An 18,119-nucleotide genomic window follows, 5' to 3' on the forward strand; every position below is an offset into this window, starting at 1 on the left:
CGATGATGGCGACGATGATGAAGTCGCAAGCCGCAAGCAGTCGGTAGCCGGTCTCGACGATTCCACCACTCCACAACCTCTGCCACTCAATGATTCCAACGAGACATCTGCACCTGTCACTCGACCAGACCATGACGCTCACGCAGAAACTGCTGCCCGCATGGATGCCATGGTCAAGGAGCGAGATGACCTGCGTCAAGAATTGGCCGACCTGCGCAAGTCCCTCGACTCCATCCAAGAGAAGCACCATCAAGAGACGGAAGAACTCAAGACACAGGCTCAGAACGACAAGACAACTAGAGACAATGCCGAAATCGACGAATTGCGCAAGTCGTTACAATCTGCACAAGACAAGCACAAGCAGGAGCTTGACCAACTCAAGAAGCAAGCCGAAGAAGCCCAGTCTTCTAGAGACAACGCTCAAGTTTCCGAACTGCGCGCCTCGATCGAGTCCATGCAACAGAGTCACTTACAGGAGATACAAGACCTCAAGGATCAAGCACAACACGCACAATCTACCAGAGACAATGCAGAAGTGGCTGAGCTGCGCCAGTCGCTTACATCTATTCAAGAGAAGCACACAACCGAGATCGAAGACCTCAAGAAGCAGGCAGCGGACGCTCAGACAAACAAGGACAATTTCGAAATCGCCAACCTGCGTCAATCACTGGAGGCCTTGAAAGCAGAACATGATAAGGAACTTGAACGCCTCAACAAGGAGTCCCAGGAAACACAAGCGACCAAGGAGAATACTGAGATCGCAGAGCTACGCAAGTCACTGGAACTTCTACGGGAAGAACATCAGAAAGAAGTTGAAGATCTGAAAAAACAAGCCCAAGAAGCACAATCTGGAAAGCAGAGTTCAGGCAGTGAAGAGGTAGAACAACTGAAGGCACAACTTGAAGAAACTCAGAAGGGCAAGGAAAACGCCGAAAGCGCCTACCGCACACTTCTGGGCAAGGTCAACACCATCAAGTCGCAGTTGGGAGAACGTCTGAAAGCAGATGCCGAGGAACTCTCCAAAGCTCGCGCTGAGATTGAAGATCTCCAAGAAGAGAGCAGATCTGCTCGCGAAAGCAAAGAAGAGCTTCAAGCCACCATCCGTCAACTCGAGACTCAACGCAAGGAGCACGAAAGCGAGATTGAATCCCTTCGAAGCCGTACTAATGTCAGCCAGTCGAACTGGGTCAAGGAGCGCGATGAGTTGATCAGCAGAGAAGCCTATGCTCGTGAAGAGTTTGAGAACGCCCGACAAGCTATGCAAGACTGGGAAGTTCTGGCAATGGAAGAGAGATCGTTACGCGAAGCGCTCAATGAGCGTGTGACAGAGATTGAAGAGCAACTTAACGCTCAGAGAGAAGCCTACGACCGCGCTGCAAGCGAAAGAGACACACAAAACTCGACAGTCGACTCGCTTCAACGGGCGTTACAAGATATTCAAGATGCACGCAAGAAGGAGCTGCGCGAGATGGTCGAAAACTCACAAGCTCAACTAGACGCTTTGCGCGCCCAGACCGAAGAAGCAAAAGCCTCGGCTGCGTCGTCAGCAGAAGAGCTCGAAAAAGTGCGGAAAGAGCTCGAGCGTGCCCTTCCTTTTGAGAAAGAGGTCAAGGAGAAGAACTTGCTGATCGGGAAACTGCGACACGAAGCCGTTATCCTCAACGATCATCTCACAAAGGCCCTGCGATTCCTAAAGCGTGGCAAGCCAGAGGACAATGTGGATCGTCATATTGTGACCAACCATTTCTTGCACTTCTTGACTCTTGATCGTAGTGATCCAAAGAAGTTCCAAGTCCTACAACTTATTGCTGCACTACTTGGTTGGACCGAGGGTAAGCTATTCTTCCTGCAATCTCATCACTGTGATTATTAACACTGACGTGCCAACAGAACAAAGAGAGCAAGCAGGACTGGCACGACCAGGTGCTTCTAACTCCATGCTCAAGATTCCCCTATCACCTTTCCGCCGCACTCCCTCGACACCATCGTTATCAGACTCTACCTTCGACAATCATCAAGGAGGCAGCAAAGAATCACTCGCCGAACTCTGGTCCGACTTCTTGGAGAGAGAAGCGCAAGAGGGTGGCATGAAGAGTAGCCGTAGCGGCAGTTTCGCCATGATGTCTCCGACACAGGAGAGGCCTGCTTCTGCTGGAGGACTGGGCCTCGCTAGTCCCAAACCTACCTAATTAGACTAATGGGTGACCTTTCCTATGCATGGGGAGAAGAAGCTTCTTGTTGTTCATATACTCTTTTTTTGTTTCCAACAGCGGTTTCATTGCATTTCTTCTAGAGATATATGCATCTACTTCCTTCTCTCTTCCAGTCACAGTTATATCCCATTGAACTCGATCCATGAAAATTGCATCTGGCTTTCCAAACAATCCCTTCTTTACAGACGACCCTCAAACATGGTCGAGAAAAACTCATTCACAAACATACCCTCAGGATCAAACTCCTTCCTCTGCTCCAAATACTTCTCCAACGCATCCTGATCACAAGCCTCCGCAAACCACCTAATCGCACCATCCCTAGTCTTATTGATATGAGGAATACCTCCATGCTGTCTCGCAACCTCCGAAAACGCAAGTCGAAACTCCAACCACTTTGGATCAGTAGGATCCTCATATTCAGGATCTATCGCCATCATATTGCCACCTCTGGACCTTGACAGCAACATATTGTCGTCTTGTTTGAGGAAGTAGACCAAGCAAGGCAGTGTCAAGACGAAGTTTCTCTCTGCTTCGAATTTGTTGCAGAGGGAGATCCAGGCGTGGGCCATGGATGACCAATTTTCTTCTGGAAACACCCAGTCGAAGAAGTCGAAATGGGGTTGGTCTTCGCGGTAGGGGACGGCGCGGTCGTTGGGGTTTATGATGTAGTTGCTGTGGCTAAGGGCGCGTAGAGGGAGGTCTACTAGAGCCGTACTCAACCATTCCTGCTGATGGGCGGGGAGTTTGAGTTGGCCGTTTGCTTTGGCAAGAGGCAGTACGAGATCAGCGTAGAGATTTATGGCTTTGGCTTCCAGGTTGTTGGTGAGTGGGTGAGGACTTTTGGTATCATTGTCAACGAATCTTCTCTTCTGGATCATGAACTTTCCGTCGGCTTGGAACAGGAGACCGAAGGCTTGGTCGTAGGAGTTGCGCAGTTTGTCTACGTTGCCGATCACGTCTTTGGAAAAGGCTTCGAGGGAGGTCATCTCGTAGCTGAACTCCAAGTGTCTGGTTTTCCAGATGCGGACGGTGACTTCGCAGACCACGCCAAAGAGACCGTAGTGAGAGCGAATGGCATGAAGATGTTCTGCATTCCGTGTCTCCGAGATCTCCATCACTTCTCCGTCGGCCTTGATAAGCTTGACGCCAACAACGAATGAAGCGAATTGGACACTGTCGGACAGAGAGCTGTCATTCGCTTGAGTACCGCTGATAGCACCAATTTGGAAGTTACCATACTCCAGAATGACAGGAGGTTGATAACCACGCGGCTTGAGATACTCGCACAACTGATGGATGGTCACGCCAGCCTGGACAGTGGCAGTCATGTTCTCCTCGTCAACGTGCAAGATCTCGGCCATGTTCTTCATGGAGATGGTGATGCCATTGCCGACCATGCATTGAGTGGTTGAGTGCATGGCACCGATGACCCTGACCTTCTCGTTATGCTGTGCGGCATCTTTGATGATGGTCTGGACTTCTGAGATGGAAGACGGGGTCTTGAACTTGTCGTCTGGGACCAAGAATTTGATCTCCTCGTTCCAGTTGGAAAGGATAGGCATGGCTGATGTTCAGGGTATGTTTCTGAAGCAGAAAGTTTGTGATTTGTCAGATGAGCAATGAAAAGTGATGCTGTTGTTGTGTGATTTGAGTAATAGTCTCGAGGAAACATGGTTGCTTAAGTACCTGAAACTTTCAGAACCCTGGACCCGTTACTTGGGCGCTTGCTTTACCGCTGATTGTGTTTGATCGAAAAGAGCTGTTGGTCAGTCTTGTCGCTTACCTGCAACCATCATTCGAGCTGCTGCTCCGCCGAGTTGTAATTTTCGTACAAGGCTTTCTGCCTACGAGAATCTGCTTTGTCCTAACATGGTGAATGATGCTTGCGTGGCGAATGGACTCCTGCAACTGTCCGTCGTATTGACAATCTGAGCTCAAAGGGCTGTGCTCGATGGTCCAATGTGATGGTCAACTTTGCGAATGAGGTCCAGCTCGGCGTCTACAATGAATACGCTGTCATATGCGCCATGCAACTCCATCACATGCAATGCATTGTCAGATATGGTTCTCGACATGTTGTTGACTGATATCGTTGAGATGGCTGAAACATGCTCCGTTTCTGATTGCATCATGTACTGCTTACATGTTATGTTCGTACATGCATTGTCTCTTCAGCTGCGATTGATTCTTTGTCGATGGACGTAGACATACTGCCTTATTTGGAACAATGGCAGGGTAGTTGAATGAGGTTGAGCCCTGGTCTAGAGTACTTACGAGCTCACTGCATGACCTTCGTAGCTGCGAGACAAGCACGTCGCACACGACTGCTGTCAGCATGCTCTTGAGCTCGAGCTGAGCAAAATAGGAGCTCGTGCATGAGCATGTGAAAATCCTCGTGAACAGCGAACAAATAGGTCAATTCGCTTTTACTTGCGAGGGCTGTGTTTGTGAAACGTCGACGCTTGCAGAAGGAAGTCGAACACGAAGTCAGGCGGCCCCCACAAAAATGTAGTCTGCAAGAATTGCAAAAGCAAAGCTGCTACGCTGGGTCGAACAACGGACCTTAGGATAACTGCAGAAACTGCAATCCCACGCTCTACCACTGAGCTACAGCAGCCTTATTGACTGTTTTGCCAAAAGACAACAATATAATTCAGCCACTCAGATCTCATCCGCATGTAAATTACCAGCGCCTCTGTCTTTATCCATGTTGCACATACACAACCACTTGTGCTCTGCCTGAGCTACGCGGTCGTCCAGCGATCAATTATTTCGGATACACAGCGAAATAATGGTCGATGAGTCGCTTCACAGGCAAGAAGTTTCGAACCACGACCGTCTCTCCATTGACGCGACTGAGCTCGCGCACCTCTCGAAAATGAAAGCGTCAAGGAATCTGTATGATAAGCTCCCAGGTAAAGTCGCTGAGATCAACTCGAAGCATGTTCATGTCCCAGTCATATTGTCTGATGCTATAACAAAACATGCTGCACTCAGATCCTGAACACGATACAAAACAGCAAAGACATCGCGTATCCTAGCAACCCGACTAAAGTCCTGGTCTCCCCATTTTCCAAAATCTCCTCTGGAAACCTCTCCTCCTCGTAGAACGTCGTCATCACTTCTCTGCTCAACTCTCCATTCATCTTTGCTGTGTTCATCAGACTCACACTCTGCAAGAGATTCACAAACCAGAGGCTCCAAGGTAAAGCAGGGGCACCTGCATCTCTGCTCTCTTTGTTCCTTCTCACATATGTGCGGGCAAGACTGCTGACGGTGACGGGACCGCCATTAGCATCATCGAGCATTTTGCGGAAGAGCATCGGTTGGAAGTTGTAGTTGTCGCCGTCGCGGAAGTCCAAGCGGGTGAAGGAGGCATCGTGTTCGATGGCATTATGCTGGCGCATAAAGACCAAGTCAAAGGTCCCGTCTTTGCGAAGGAGCTGTCGAAGAGGGTTCGTTATGGCTGTTGCCAGAGCCTTGTCCATGTGCAGGGCTGCCATCAGAGCTTCTTCGACTTGAGGCAGAGTAATGTTTCTGCCATTACGCGGACTAGATGTGTCAGTGTTGATCGCAGGCAAGGCTTTCGGCTGACGAACAGATAACCTTGGTTCGCTAGGGCATTCAAGCCTGGACAAGGGCCACGTTCGGTGATGTCGCCTCTTGTGTAGTAATGGTCACCACCTTTCGAGTTGGTGAGTCCATTGGTGTTTCCTGCCGAGACACTACCACCAAGAAGGCCTTTGGCGAGATCTGTGAGTCCAAGATACATTTTTCTGAGCTTTAAACAAGAAACGACCTTGAGAACGAAGAGGATGCTTTGCGCTCAACGCGAACACTCGAGTAGAATAACATACTTACGTCGGGCATAAATTCCGCTCACCTTTTCTTTCATGATACCTTGGTGGTACCATGATGCATCGAACCTCAGTCTCATCCCAGCTCGACTATTCTCATTGAAACACAGCCTTGCGCGTCCCTGCATGTGATCACAAAGCCTGTAAGATTGACTTTGACAAGAAAATGCTAGTGCTGACATGCAGATTAATTGCATACATACAGCAAATTTCAACAACGCAACCTCAACATGAGGTATTCCCAGCTCACCAGATGCCAGCTGAGAACTGCAGGAATACTCTCAGCGACGATGACATCTGAGAGGTTGTACAACGGCACAATTTCCGGCTGACAATAGGTGGCCTGAGATACGTTGGAGAATTTGTGCAGATCGCTTGCGACGCTCGTAAAGAAGCTGACTTTGAGTATAAGCCGACCCTCTCGTAGGATCAGGAATGCATGTGAAAATGGTATATGCATCTCTTACCAAAATGGATAGAGGTCGTATACCAGCACAGCCCACTACTGACCGCCCAGGCACCTCTCCACTTCGCAGAAATAGTCTAAGAGCCTTCAACTTCTCAATCATCAGCTCTTGAGATCCATATCGATTTTCCATCATGGATCCACCTAACTTTCAACCAGGTTTATTTGACAGACTTCTTGTTGCTCTGTTCCATTTTGTAAATCTATTTATCCCATGGCACAAACTCCCTGGCATCATTGGTGCGATCAATCTTGATGCTTTGCGTGTCGAGTTGCGTCAATATAATCTTCATGATGGATACGCATCTGCTACAGCCCAAGGAAACACAGACAATACGCCTCTCGACGACAAACGCTTCCTTGGTGCCAGAAACTCCGATGGCAAGGACAATTCGCTCACCATGCCGAAGATGGGCTGTTCTGGAATGCGCTTTGGTCGTAACTTCCCTCGAAAGTATTGCAAGAAGCCGACTGAGCAGGAGCTATGGACGCCCAATCCAAGACTGGTCAGCGAAGCTTTTATGTCCAGGAAGCCAGGAGAGTTCAAACCGGCGACTACGTTGAACTTGCTTGCGGCTGCTTGGATTCAATTCCAGGTCCACGACTGGGTCTTTCATGAAAACGTATGCGCAAAGCCTCTGCTTCCTGGTAGGATGAATGCTGATGGTTGGTTCTAGAGCGATGAGACATACGATGTGCCCCTTCTCCCAAACGATACCTGGCATGGCCAGATGAAGCTCTACCGCACCAAGCCTGATGAAGTACTCGATGCATCTGACATCAAGTGTCCTGGCTACAAGAATACTTCAACCGCCTGGTAAGCATGACCCTTCTCATCATCGACTGTCCTAACCTAGCTGCACAGGTGGGATGGCTCCCAGATCTATGGCTCAAGCGAAGCTAAGACGAACGAGTTAAGAGACCAACACGAAGATGGCAAATTGCTCCTCGAGACCAGAGGCAATGAAGAAACCTTCCTTCCTCGCGACACCGAAGGAAACCCCAAGACCGGTTTTTCTGATAATTGGTGGACTGGTATGGAGTTGTTGCATACTCTTTTTGCCTTAGAGCACAACGCCATCTGCGACAAGATCCGGGCAGCGCATCCTGATTGGACAGGGTAACATCTTTTCTTGCTCGTGACCACTGTAACTAGTGCTGACTCGACCTAGTGATAAGATTTTTGACAAGGCTCGCCTCGTCAACTGCGCTCTTATGGCCAAGATCCACACGGTGTAAGTAGCTGGTGCCCACAAAATCGCACGTTCAGCTGACCCATGTGACTAAAGTGAGTGGACGCCTGCTATCCTGGCACATCCAGCATTGGAGATTGGTATGAATGCAAACTGGTAAGTGTATCCATGACTTTTTCGAATACGTTGCTGATGCACTTCAAGGTGGGGTATTGCAGGAGAGACCTTGAACAAGATTGTTGGTCGAATCTCGAAGACCAGCGAAGCCATCAGTGGTATTCCAGGCTCGACAGTCGACCATCAAGGTGTTCCATACTCCCTCACGGAGGAGTTTGTCTCGGTGTATAGGATGCACTCTCTCATACCAGGTGATTTCAGTCTTGTGATTCGGAATGAATCACCTACTAATGGTACTATAGATAATATCGCGTTCTTCAATGTCAACGATGGCAAGCATAAAGCCACGATCCCAACAGCCGATATCACTTTCAAGGATGCTGTAAAGCCTCTGAAATCCGGCGAAGTATCTTTCGGCGACGCATTCTACTCGTTCTGCATCAACTATCCTGGCGCCATAACCAATAACAACTATGCCAATCTGATGAGAAACCTTCCGACTCCAGATGGCCAGGTCCGTGATTTGGCCACAGTCGACATTCTCCGCGACCGTGAACGAGGCGTACCACGTTACTGCCAATTCCGAAGACTTCTCCGCATGTCCGTTCCCAAGACATTCGAGGAGCTGACTGGTGGTGACAAAGAGCTCGCAGCAAGACTTAGCGAGGTCTACAATGGCGACATTGAGACTGTTGACGCACTCGTTGGCTCACACAGCGAGCCGGTGATCAAAGGTTTTGGCTTCAGCGAGACTGCGTTCCGCATCTTTATCCTCATGGCCAGCCGAAGACTCAAGAGTGATCGGTTCATAGCTGGTCAGTGGAACGCTGATATGTATACCAAGGAGGGCTTCAATTGGGTTCAAAACACTGGCATGAAGGATGTGCTGGCCAGACACTTCCCAGAACTGGCTGAAGTCATACCGAAGAAGACTAATGTCTTTGCGCCTTGGGTGAAGCTGCCTGAATCAAAGGCTTACACTGGCATCGAGACCAATGCACCTAAGGTATGACTGAAGCGCGAAGGTCGAGTATCGACGTAAAATGGAAATGGACGGTCTGTCGTTTATAGCAAGCCAAGCGAATATCAAGTTTTAAGCTCTGTGTTGATATTACGCCGAGCTGATCGATATCCAAGCATTGTGAAAAGAATCTTGTCGATAAACAACAAGAATTGGCTTTCGGAATTCCATAGCGAAACAGAGTTATGTGCGCTTTGACATCAGCTTATACCTTCTAGCATTCGGCACCAAAAAATCGATGACCATTCGTTTTCTCCCAGTCCGGATCGTGAGCGGCGATCACTTCCACGCCTTGGGCCTCGAGCTCTCTGATTCGCTTAATAGTTGCGATTGCCGCTTCTCTGTTAGTATGAATACAGCAGACATGTCCTTCGGCATCGTGCCACATTCCAATGTCCTTCTCTCCGGTCAAAAGTCTGCGATCATGAAAGGCATCCCCAGCGAGATATACAAATTTGTCCTTTGTTCTGGCCAACAAGTTGATGTGACCCGGCAGATGTCCTCTACTATGAGCAAGCTTCCATCACCGAATAGATCGTATGTCTTCGGCATATTCTTATAAGGCTGCCAATCTTGCGTTATGTCAAGCCCTCTCGTGCTTGTTGACTGTTGCTTCCGCCAGTCCCGTCGGTTACCAGCTGGATCGGGAAGCTCAACACTTCGACGTTCCGGCAGCAGGTCATGCTCGAAGAACGAATGACCGCCACGAGACTTTGCTGTTGTACCGTTCAGGAGAGCGAATACACCGTTTCCGACTAAAAATGTTGAGGTTGGAAAGTCGCGTGGTTCTCCGACATGATCCCAATGAACCTCAAAGCTTTTCAGCATAGCTCCTTACATGCACATATAAGTCTACAAGTGCTCACATGTGAGTAGATGATATAATCAATATCATTTGGTGATAATCCTCCTTTTGCCAGACTGCTGACGACATCGGGTTCGGTCGCTAGAGGCTCTCTTGTTGTAATATGTTTCTGAAGAGGTGCAGGATATCTTGTAGTGTCTCTTCTCAGTCCCAAGTCAAAGATTATTCGAGTCAGATGTCCTGTTGCCAGATCGCGATGCTGGATTAAGAACGCGAGTGATGGAACAGTCTTGCGCGCAGTCTCGGCTACTGGAGACACAAACTGATGTTCAGGCAAAGTGAAATGACCTGCAGATAGTGCGTGCAGTGTAACTGTGGCTTCCATATCTCGTTGCTTGATAGAGCTTGAGAAGCGACTAGTGATGACTTTCTAGCAGAACTCTCAACAAAATCGACGGACAGCTCTGATCATTACTTCTGTAACGACGCAAGGCCATCTTTATGTACCGAATCCGAAGTGTTGATATAAATTCGAAGTGTGGTTGATGATTAGTGGGGTTGTTGATCAAGAGGGGAAGATGAGGGGTAGTTTGCTGTTCGGCAAACTGGAAGCCATTTGACAATCAAATGACCTCACGAACGGCAGACAAGTTCGATTCGACATGAACGATCTTGTAACTTGCTGAAAACTCGTTCATATTCTTTACCTCACCATTAGAATCAGCATGGCAACAGATTCGAGCAAGGATATTAAGACCTTCGGGTTTATCGGACTTGGTCTGATGGGCAAGCCAATGTCCATCAACCTCGCCTCAAAGCTTGAAGCCGACCAACATTTGTTCGTGTATGATCTAGTCGAATCCGCTGTGTCTGAAGTGTGCGAGTCTGCGCCAGACCGTGTGTCGCCTTGTCAGTCAGCACAGGATGTCGCAAATAAAGCAGTGAGCTTGCTTGTCTGACTTGCACGTTATATTCGAAGGCTTACGAGACCCAGGACTTTATCATCACTATGCTTCCTGAAGGTAAGCATGTCAAAATTGTGTACATCGATGGACCTCAGAACATCTGTTCGGCACAATTAGACGGCAAGACACTGGTAGACTGCTCCACCATTGATGCCGCGACAACTTTGTCAGTCAAGGACCATCTGGGGCAGCACTTTCCTCAAACAAGTTTCTATGATGCACCTGTTAGCGGAGGAACCTTGGGAGCGATCAAGGCCACGATTGCCTTCTTTCTGGGCTGCCATGAAGATGATCCAAACCTTCCGACATTGAAGGCAATACTAGGAACCATGGGCAAAGAGATTATCCCATGTGGAGGTCCTTCGTTGGGCATAGTGTCGAAGCTCTGTAACAACTATCTTTCAGGCACAATCACAATAGCTTGTTCCGAGGCTTTTGACATGGGTATACGCGCCGGTGTCGACCCACAAGTCCTTTACAAAGTGTTCAGCGCGGGCACAGGCCAAAATACGATATCTGACAAATGGTGTCCTGTGCCTGGTATTGTTCCTGAAGCACCTTCTTCCAAAGGTTACAAGGGTGGTTTCAAGATTCAGTTGATGCTCAAAGACTACGGCCTTGCGGCTAGCATGGCCGAGAGTCTGGGATCTAAACCTGTGCTTGGTAAAGCAGGTCTTGAGGCGTGGAAAGATGCAAGCGGGGACTCGAGGTTCTACGACCTAGACTCGAGAGTGATGTATCAGTACGTCAAGGCTCGAGGCGATGCTGAGTAGGCTGCTATCGATCTCATCTCGCGATCATGAATCTGATTACCCGCGAGTTCGGAATTGTCATCTAGGCAGTCAGCAGAAAATTGAATCATGTTCTTCAAAATACATTAGGCAGTTGCGTTCGATCAGGCAAAGAAGGGTTGGTCGGCTTGGCACGTGAGCGCGTCATTGTCGCGGAGCAATCGCGTCGCCTCCCAAGGCAAGCGCAGTTGTATTCGTGCATAAAACAAGTCCGTGTTGCCACTTTGGTCGCAGACACAGATGCTCGAACATGCCTGCGTAAGTTGTGTCTTTGTGATAGCTGACTGAAGCTGCTAACAATTTCGCCAGACCCGGTGACCAGTGGAAGGACAATAAGTTCACCAACCCGTACGAAGAGCAAAAGCAACATGTCAATGAATACACGGCCCAGGAGATAGCCACCTTGCAGAGTCGACTGGACAAGCAACTCGGCCCAGAATATATCTCAACACGTCCCGGAAATGGAGGAGGCAAGGTACACTACCTCGCTGCTGAGAAGGTCATCAACCTCGCCAACGAGGTCTTTGGCTTCAACGGATGGAGCAGTGCTATCAGGGACGTCCAAATCGACTTTGTGAGTCTGGTTGACACCTTGCCGATCTGCTGCGATGCTGACCTTCACAGTGCGACGAGAGTCCGACAACGGGAAAGATCAACTTGGGCCTTTCTACCATCGTGCGCGTTTCTTTGAAGGACGGCACATTCCATGAGGTACGCTATATATTCGCCGTACGAGTCTCTTACTTAATCTGACACGGGGTAGGATATTGGTTATGGTCACATCGAGAACTGCAAAGGCAAAGCAGCTGCCTTCGAGAAAGCAAAGAAGGAAGCCGTGACCGACGCATTGAAACGATCATTACGCAACTTTGGAAACGTCCTGGGCAATTGCTTATACGACAAGGACTATCTTCAGAGAGTGACGAAGGTTAGAGTTGCGCCGTCTAAATGGGATGCCGACAATCTACATCGTCACCCAGATTACGCTCCCATCAAGAAAGAAGCCCTCGCAGCCCCATCGACCTCCACAACCGTCGCTGTAGCGCCGCCAGCACGCATGCCTAGTGCTCAATCAAACACTTCAGAATTCGAGGATGAGTTTGGAGGAAATTTGTTTGATGAGGTGGACTTCAGCCATCCTGATGAGGTACATTTGGACAACTCTGTTACAGAAGTCTCTGTTGAGACACCAATCCGACCCCCTGCCAACTCTGTTTCAGCACAAGCCATGAATCGCCAGCAACCGAACAGGGTAGCATCCATGCCCAACGTCCGCCAGTTCTCTGCTGCTCCTCAGAACGGCCAACAGAATGGCCAGCAAGCACGACCTCAGCCAACATCACAGACCTTTAAGAACACGAACAATCAACCGCCGACTCGCATGATGCCTCCTCCTCAACAAGCCAACGGCAACAACCAGAATGGCTTTCGCTCAAATCCATCCTCAGCGTCAGAGTCAACGACTACCAACGGTAGACAGAGCACACCTCCCGAGTCAGTAGTCACACCTTCGCAAGTGCCAGCACATGTACCATCTGGCTTTGTCTCAGGGGCTGCAGCTTCTGCTCTGGTCCAACCTCCCGAGGCAGGTGCTGTGCCTCCAATCAAACTGTTCGATCCGCATCACGAAAGTCCCTCGATCAGACGTACACAAGGAATTGATCCCCGCAAGTCGGCACCGATCAAGCGCTCTGAAGTTGGCGCTCCCACTGTACCAATACCAAATCCGAAACCCATGATGAATGGAGCAGCCCCTGCTAACAGATCAAACTTCGTCAATCCTGCAATGGATGCCAGTCGACGTATTGGCATGCCAGGCGGAATGCAGCAGAGTCCCTTGGCAAATAGAAGTGCCTACAAGCCTCCTGCAATGAAGAGGCCATTACCAGCAGAAAATGCTGCTAGCAGACCACCACTCGCCGACATGAGTAATGTTCAGCAAACCGATGGGGCTAGTGATTCCAAGAAGCCGAAGCTTGATGTTGTGTCAGAGCCACAACAAGCCAGTGGAGAGACGCAAGCTGTGGCTTGACCAAGCTGAGTAGCGCAGAGCATGGATCGAGGCGTTTGTTCAGTTTGGGAGTGTTCTGGCATGAGAGCAGACTTTTGGGCGCATTTTGTGGAGTATTATAGGTTTCGGGTTTCTGGAGTTTGCTGGCATGGGACAATGATGATATCCTTGGGTTGGTAGCAATAGGGAGGAGCATCTTTTCGAAGCATAGAAAAAAAGAAGCTTTAGGAGCGAGCATGGCGAATATTGAAATCTTCCATGCTGCTTTCACCACCAGCATCTGTTCTTTTGATCTTGATTTGACGTCGTTCTGGTGCGTTGCCACTTCCTGAAGCAACAGGCTGAGCAGTCTCGAGGACTAGAGGACCTTCGGAGACCAGTTTCTCAATAACTTTGACCTTGCCCTCAGCACGCTTGAGTCGATCATCAAAATCAGAAACCGAATCCTCGTTGTTCTCAGTCGACAGACTCTCGGCTTCTGTCAGAGCAAAAAGAGTCTGCAAATGCTTCTGCAATCTGGCACCTCCAGACAATTTGGGCAACTTGAACTCGCTTTGTTCAGCGGTAGCAGAATCTTGATCAGAAATTCTTGCTTCCCAGACAGCGTTTCTACCAGCCAGAGTTCCCATGGCTGCAAACTTCTCAAAGCCCTTTTCGAGGCCGAAAAGACGGCCTTCGATGCGACCAGCACGAGAACCATCTGCTACGCCGAGATTATAACCTTCGGCGTAGTATTCTTCTTCGAGGTTGAAGAGGGAGTCGAAGTCATCGGGTGGTGGGTTTGCCATGTTTGGTGACCTCGTTGTGCTATAGGTGATTAGATTGGGTTGTGAGATGAGTTTTCGTGATGCAAATATAAATTCAGCTTGATGTTTCGTTCAAAAAGTTCTGGTATGGATATAGGGCTGTGCGGCGATGGCGGAGGTGGGATGGCGGGTGCAGCCGAGCAGTTGAGTCACTTTCAGCAGCAGCAGCAGTTTGGACCCCTCCAAAGCTGAGACTAGACCGACGAGCAGCACACGATTGTCACGTCCATATTTCTCTTGAACCACTGAACAGCAGCGCCTGTTCTGTTCAGCTACCCATCAATCGAATCGCATACAGAACCGACACAGCGACACCTTATTATGAGCGAGCGCAAAGAGATTCTTCCCGAGGAGGGCAAGAGGAATATCCTCATTACCTCTGCCCTCCCCTACGTCAACAACGTCCCTCACTTGGGCAACATCATTGGTAGTGTCTTGTCTGCCGATGTTTTCTCCAGGTCAGTCTCGGTCTAGCGACGTTTGCGCAAACATGGCTGACGTTCTGGTCGCAGATACTGCAAGGCACGCGGCCTGCCCACTCTTTTCGTCTGCGGAACCGACGAGTACGGAACTGCCACCGAGACCAAGGCTATCGAGGAGAAGTGCACACCGGAAGAGCTCTGCAACAAGTACCACAAGCTGCACGCAGAGGTCTACGAATGGTTCAACATTGGCTTCGACATTTTCGGCCGCACTCCCACCACCCAACAAACCGAGATCGCTCAGGACATCTTCACAAAACTCTACAAGAATGGTTTCTTGGAAGAGCAGGAAACAACCCAGCCCTACTGCGAAACACACAACTCCTTTTTGGCCGACCGCTTCGTCGAGGGAGAGTGCCCGTTGTGCGCTTACGAGGATGCAAGAGGAGACCAGTGCGATAAGTGTGGTCACTTGCTTGATCCTTTCGAATTGAAGAAGCCTCGCTGCAAGCTCGATGGCGCAACTCCTGTCGCAAGAAAAACGAAACACATCTACCTGCTGTTGGACAAGCTGCAGTCCAAGGTTGAGGAATGGTCAGCAAAGTCAAGCAAGGAGGGTGCTTGGTCGTCAAACGGTATTCACATCACAAATTCTTGGTTGCAGGAGGGTCTCAAGCCCAGAGGTATCACTCGTGACCTAAAGTGGGGCACCAAGGTTCCTCTGGATGGCTACGATGAGAAGGTGCTGTACGTCTGGTTCGATGCCTGCATCGGTTACGTTTCGATCACTGCAAACTACACAGACCAGTGGCAGAAATGGTGGCACAACCCCGAGAACGTCAGCCTGTACCAGTTCATGGGCAAGGACAACGTTCCCTTCCACACTGTCGTTTTCCCTTCGTCGCAACTCGGTACTGGTGAGAAGTGGACCATGTTGAACCACCTTTCTACCACCGAGTACCTCAACTACGAGCAGGGCAAGTTCAGTAAGAGCAGAGGTATTGGTGTCTTTGGAAACAACGCAAAGGAGACTGGTATTCCCTCAGATGTCTGGCGTTACTACCTCCTGTCAAGACGTCCCGAGACTGGTGACACTGAATTCGAGTGGACTGGTTTCATCAACTCCAACAACAACGAGCTTCTCAAGAACCTCGGTAACTTCGTCAACCGCATCGTCAAGTACGTCAACTCTCCCGTCTTCGAGGGTGTCGTACCCGACTACACCAAGTACAACGACCCTGAAGGTGTTATCGCTGCCCACAAGAAGGAAGTCAACGAAGCGCTCAAGGAATACCTTGCTACCATGGACGCCGTCAAGATCCGTCAAGGTCTCCAAGCCGGCATGCACATCTCCTATCTCGGAAACAAGTTCCTGCAAGACAACAAGCTGGACAATGCACTCGCAAAGGAAGAGCCTGAGCGCTGTGCTGCCGTTGCTGGTCTTGCTTTGAACCACGTGCACCTTCTCGCCTCTATCATCGCTCCTTACATGCCTACTACCACCAACTCCATCCTCGAACAGCTCAACACATCTCTTCTGATCATCCCTGATGACTGGCAGGGTGACAGCATCGCCCCTGGCCACAAGCTCGGCGCCTCAGCCCACTTGTTCCAACAAATCAAGCCCGAGAAGGAGAAGGAGTGGCGCGAGATGTTCGGTGGTGAGGAAGCCAAGAAGGCCAAGGCAGAGAAGGAAGCAAAGGCCGCTGCTAAGAAGGCCGACAAGGAGAAGAAGAAGGCAAAGAAGGAGGCCGAGAGAGCTAAGGCCAAGTTGGAGAAGGAGGCCGGCAAGTCTGTCGAGTCTGCTGAGAAGGATGGTGCTGAGGACCCCAAGGCTGGTGATGCTGTTGAGGAGGTCACTGAGGGTGTCAAGCAGGCTGCTCTGCAAACTAGCTAGATGTGCTTTTGCATGAGAGATGTCAGGAAGATTTTTGGAATTTGTTGTTCGGCATGAAAGAACCTCATCTGTTTTAAACCTCATAGAAGGAAATACTATTCAACAAGGCCTGGACTGAACACATTTGTCTTGACGAAACGGCGCTTTCATTGACAGAAGAAGTATTGCGGTTGTCCCTTCTCATAGTTCTATGGATTCTGCCTTGTTGGAGTTTCTGTCTTTTGCTCTGTCGTGTGATAGCTTATTATCATTGCTGGAAAAATGGAACTCTCGGTTCTCGTACTTCTTGATCTATCTTCCAGCTACGAGTCGATGGATAATATATTTCTTTTCGGTGTTGTGTCAAGTGTCTGCCATCATCCATTAGCAGCGCTTCGGACCCTCGAACACCGCTTTGAGCGCGTTGTGTCCGCGCGAGGCTTCGCCGTCCGTGCACTCACCACCCAATCTCTCTTTTTATGTAGTACATATACATCTATTTCTAACAACTGTACATCAAGCCCCTTTAGCTCAGTTGGTAGAGCGCGGCACTAGTAATGCCGAGGTCGCCGGTTCGACTCCGTCAGGGGGCAGTGACACATATCTTTTGTCGATGTACCATGTTGAACATCCATTTGTCGGTAGATGAAGTTTTTTTGGACCCTGGAAGTTTTCGGAATGTTTGGCAGTGACTCTGGTGCAATTTCCTCAATGGACACGCATCATTCGTTGCTCATAATGCGGAGTAGGCCATCGCTCTTACTCCATGGCTGATCGTGATCTAGCTGACTCAGACAGTACTTTTGCATTTTTTGTCTCTGATGCCATATCCTCTGCAATGACACTGGTATTGCTTTTGTCTCGTCTCTCATTGGCAAGAAACAGTACTGGGTTGCTACACTGAGGTTCTGTGATGTCGTACACGTCCTCGTGGAGTGATTGTCAAGGAAACAGCAGCCGGCGATGGATGTGATTCGAGCTTGGATTCAATTCAGCAAGCTACATCGCACAACGATCGCCATGCGCTCCTTTCCACATCAATCAATGCAATCTCTCTTCGTAAGAATCGATAGTTATTCATCTCTCGTCTGTATACTGCATAGTTGAAAGAGTTTGGGCCATATCAAGCCTTTTGTGGTGATTGTAATTCTAGATCAGGGTGACACGCTCGCGGAATTTGACTTCAGCAAAAACGGCATATCATCGGGCCAAAACCCAAGCTCCATGGACAAACTCGTTCGTAGGAGGCTGCTTCTCCCGTACCATTGCATGCCATATGATCAGATTGACCATCTTTGCCAGCCAGATACTCTTCTTGAAGATCTTATCCGGCTTGCTTGGACGATCCCAAGCGGCACTGATACCGGACTGGAGGGACCAAAGCTGGAGACGAGTCTTCGGCTCTCAAGAATGGACCAGGGTCATTGTGAGTCGAGTGTTTGAGGTGAATGACTCCAAGATGAAGGCTTCGGTAGGTACTGTAAAGGTGAGATGAGAGGCGATAATACTCCTGGCCACTCTCTTATACTATCATCGAATCATCCTCAGCATCATTCATCCATTTTCACATCAGCTG

The 18,119-nt window shown here is 49.5% G+C and overlaps 9 protein-coding genes across 9 annotated transcripts; 5 read left to right on the top strand and 4 right to left on the bottom strand.

The window, feature by feature from the left end:
- Nucleotides 1-145: 145 nt before the first annotated feature.
- On the top strand, nucleotides 146-2,189 carry M437DRAFT_55445 (uncharacterized protein; the record flags this gene model as incomplete). Its single annotated transcript, XM_041022875.1, has 3 exons — nucleotides 146-330; nucleotides 862-1,832; nucleotides 1,891-2,189. Coding segments are annotated over 3 exons (1,455 nt in total), but the record flags the coding sequence as incomplete, so codon positions are not given.
- A 203-nt stretch (nucleotides 2,190-2,392) lies between these two features.
- On the bottom strand, nucleotides 2,393-3,775 carry M437DRAFT_77701 (FAD-binding domain-containing protein; the record flags this gene model as incomplete). The annotated part of the gene is made up of 1 exon (XM_041026857.1): nucleotides 2,393-3,775. One exon carries the CDS (start codon nucleotides 3,773-3,775, stop codon nucleotides 2,393-2,395), a length of 1,383 nt encoding a protein of 460 aa, XP_040876951.1.
- A 1,431-nt stretch (nucleotides 3,776-5,206) lies between these two features.
- On the bottom strand, nucleotides 5,207-5,985 carry M437DRAFT_55366 (Cloroperoxidase; the record flags this gene model as incomplete). Its single annotated transcript, XM_041022860.1, has 2 exons — nucleotides 5,207-5,765; nucleotides 5,813-5,985. 2 exons carry the CDS (start codon nucleotides 5,983-5,985, stop codon nucleotides 5,207-5,209), a joined length of 732 nt encoding a protein of 243 aa, XP_040876952.1.
- A 685-nt stretch (nucleotides 5,986-6,670) lies between these two features.
- On the top strand, nucleotides 6,671-8,858 carry M437DRAFT_87119 (heme peroxidase; the record flags this gene model as incomplete). The annotated part of the gene is made up of 7 exons (XM_041028589.1): nucleotides 6,671-7,159; nucleotides 7,214-7,353; nucleotides 7,402-7,656; nucleotides 7,709-7,771; nucleotides 7,826-7,885; nucleotides 7,934-8,097; nucleotides 8,149-8,858. The coding sequence occupies 7 exons, from the start codon at nucleotides 6,671-6,673 to the stop codon at nucleotides 8,856-8,858; spliced, it is 1,881 nt and encodes a 626-aa protein (XP_040876953.1).
- A 223-nt stretch (nucleotides 8,859-9,081) lies between these two features.
- M437DRAFT_77703 (uncharacterized protein) lies at nucleotides 9,082-10,057 on the bottom strand (the record flags this gene model as incomplete). Its single annotated transcript, XM_041026858.1, has 3 exons — nucleotides 9,082-9,327; nucleotides 9,375-9,677; nucleotides 9,734-10,057. The coding sequence occupies 3 exons, from the start codon at nucleotides 10,055-10,057 to the stop codon at nucleotides 9,082-9,084; spliced, it is 873 nt and encodes a 290-aa protein (XP_040876954.1).
- Nucleotides 10,058-10,397: 340 nt separating this feature from the next.
- On the top strand, nucleotides 10,398-11,410 carry M437DRAFT_77704 (uncharacterized protein; the record flags this gene model as incomplete). The annotated part of the gene is made up of 2 exons (XM_041026859.1): nucleotides 10,398-10,613; nucleotides 10,667-11,410. The coding sequence occupies 2 exons, from the start codon at nucleotides 10,398-10,400 to the stop codon at nucleotides 11,408-11,410; spliced, it is 960 nt and encodes a 319-aa protein (XP_040876955.1).
- A 268-nt stretch (nucleotides 11,411-11,678) lies between these two features.
- Nucleotides 11,679-13,460, top strand: M437DRAFT_77705 (recombination protein Rad52; the record flags this gene model as incomplete). Its single annotated transcript, XM_041026860.1, has 4 exons — nucleotides 11,679-11,686; nucleotides 11,738-12,002; nucleotides 12,053-12,139; nucleotides 12,192-13,460. 4 exons carry the CDS (start codon nucleotides 11,679-11,681, stop codon nucleotides 13,458-13,460), a joined length of 1,629 nt encoding a protein of 542 aa, XP_040876956.1.
- A 337-nt stretch (nucleotides 13,461-13,797) lies between these two features.
- M437DRAFT_68555 (DUF1715 domain-containing protein) lies at nucleotides 13,798-14,227 on the bottom strand (the record flags this gene model as incomplete). Its single annotated transcript, XM_041025127.1, has 2 exons — nucleotides 13,798-13,806; nucleotides 13,838-14,227. The coding sequence occupies 2 exons, from the start codon at nucleotides 14,225-14,227 to the stop codon at nucleotides 13,798-13,800; spliced, it is 399 nt and encodes a 132-aa protein (XP_040876957.1).
- A 339-nt stretch (nucleotides 14,228-14,566) lies between these two features.
- On the top strand, nucleotides 14,567-16,564 carry M437DRAFT_68556 (methionyl-tRNA synthetase; the record flags this gene model as incomplete). Its single annotated transcript, XM_041025128.1, has 2 exons — nucleotides 14,567-14,703; nucleotides 14,758-16,564. 2 exons carry the CDS (start codon nucleotides 14,567-14,569, stop codon nucleotides 16,562-16,564), a joined length of 1,944 nt encoding a protein of 647 aa, XP_040876958.1.
- Between the last annotated feature and the right edge of the window lie 1,555 nt (nucleotides 16,565-18,119).

This window comes from Aureobasidium melanogenum (genome assembly GCF_000721775.1).
Source record: "Aureobasidium melanogenum CBS 110374 unplaced genomic scaffold scaffold_22, whole genome shotgun sequence".
Classification (NCBI taxonomy): domain Eukaryota; kingdom Fungi; phylum Ascomycota; class Dothideomycetes; order Dothideales; family Saccotheciaceae; genus Aureobasidium; species Aureobasidium melanogenum.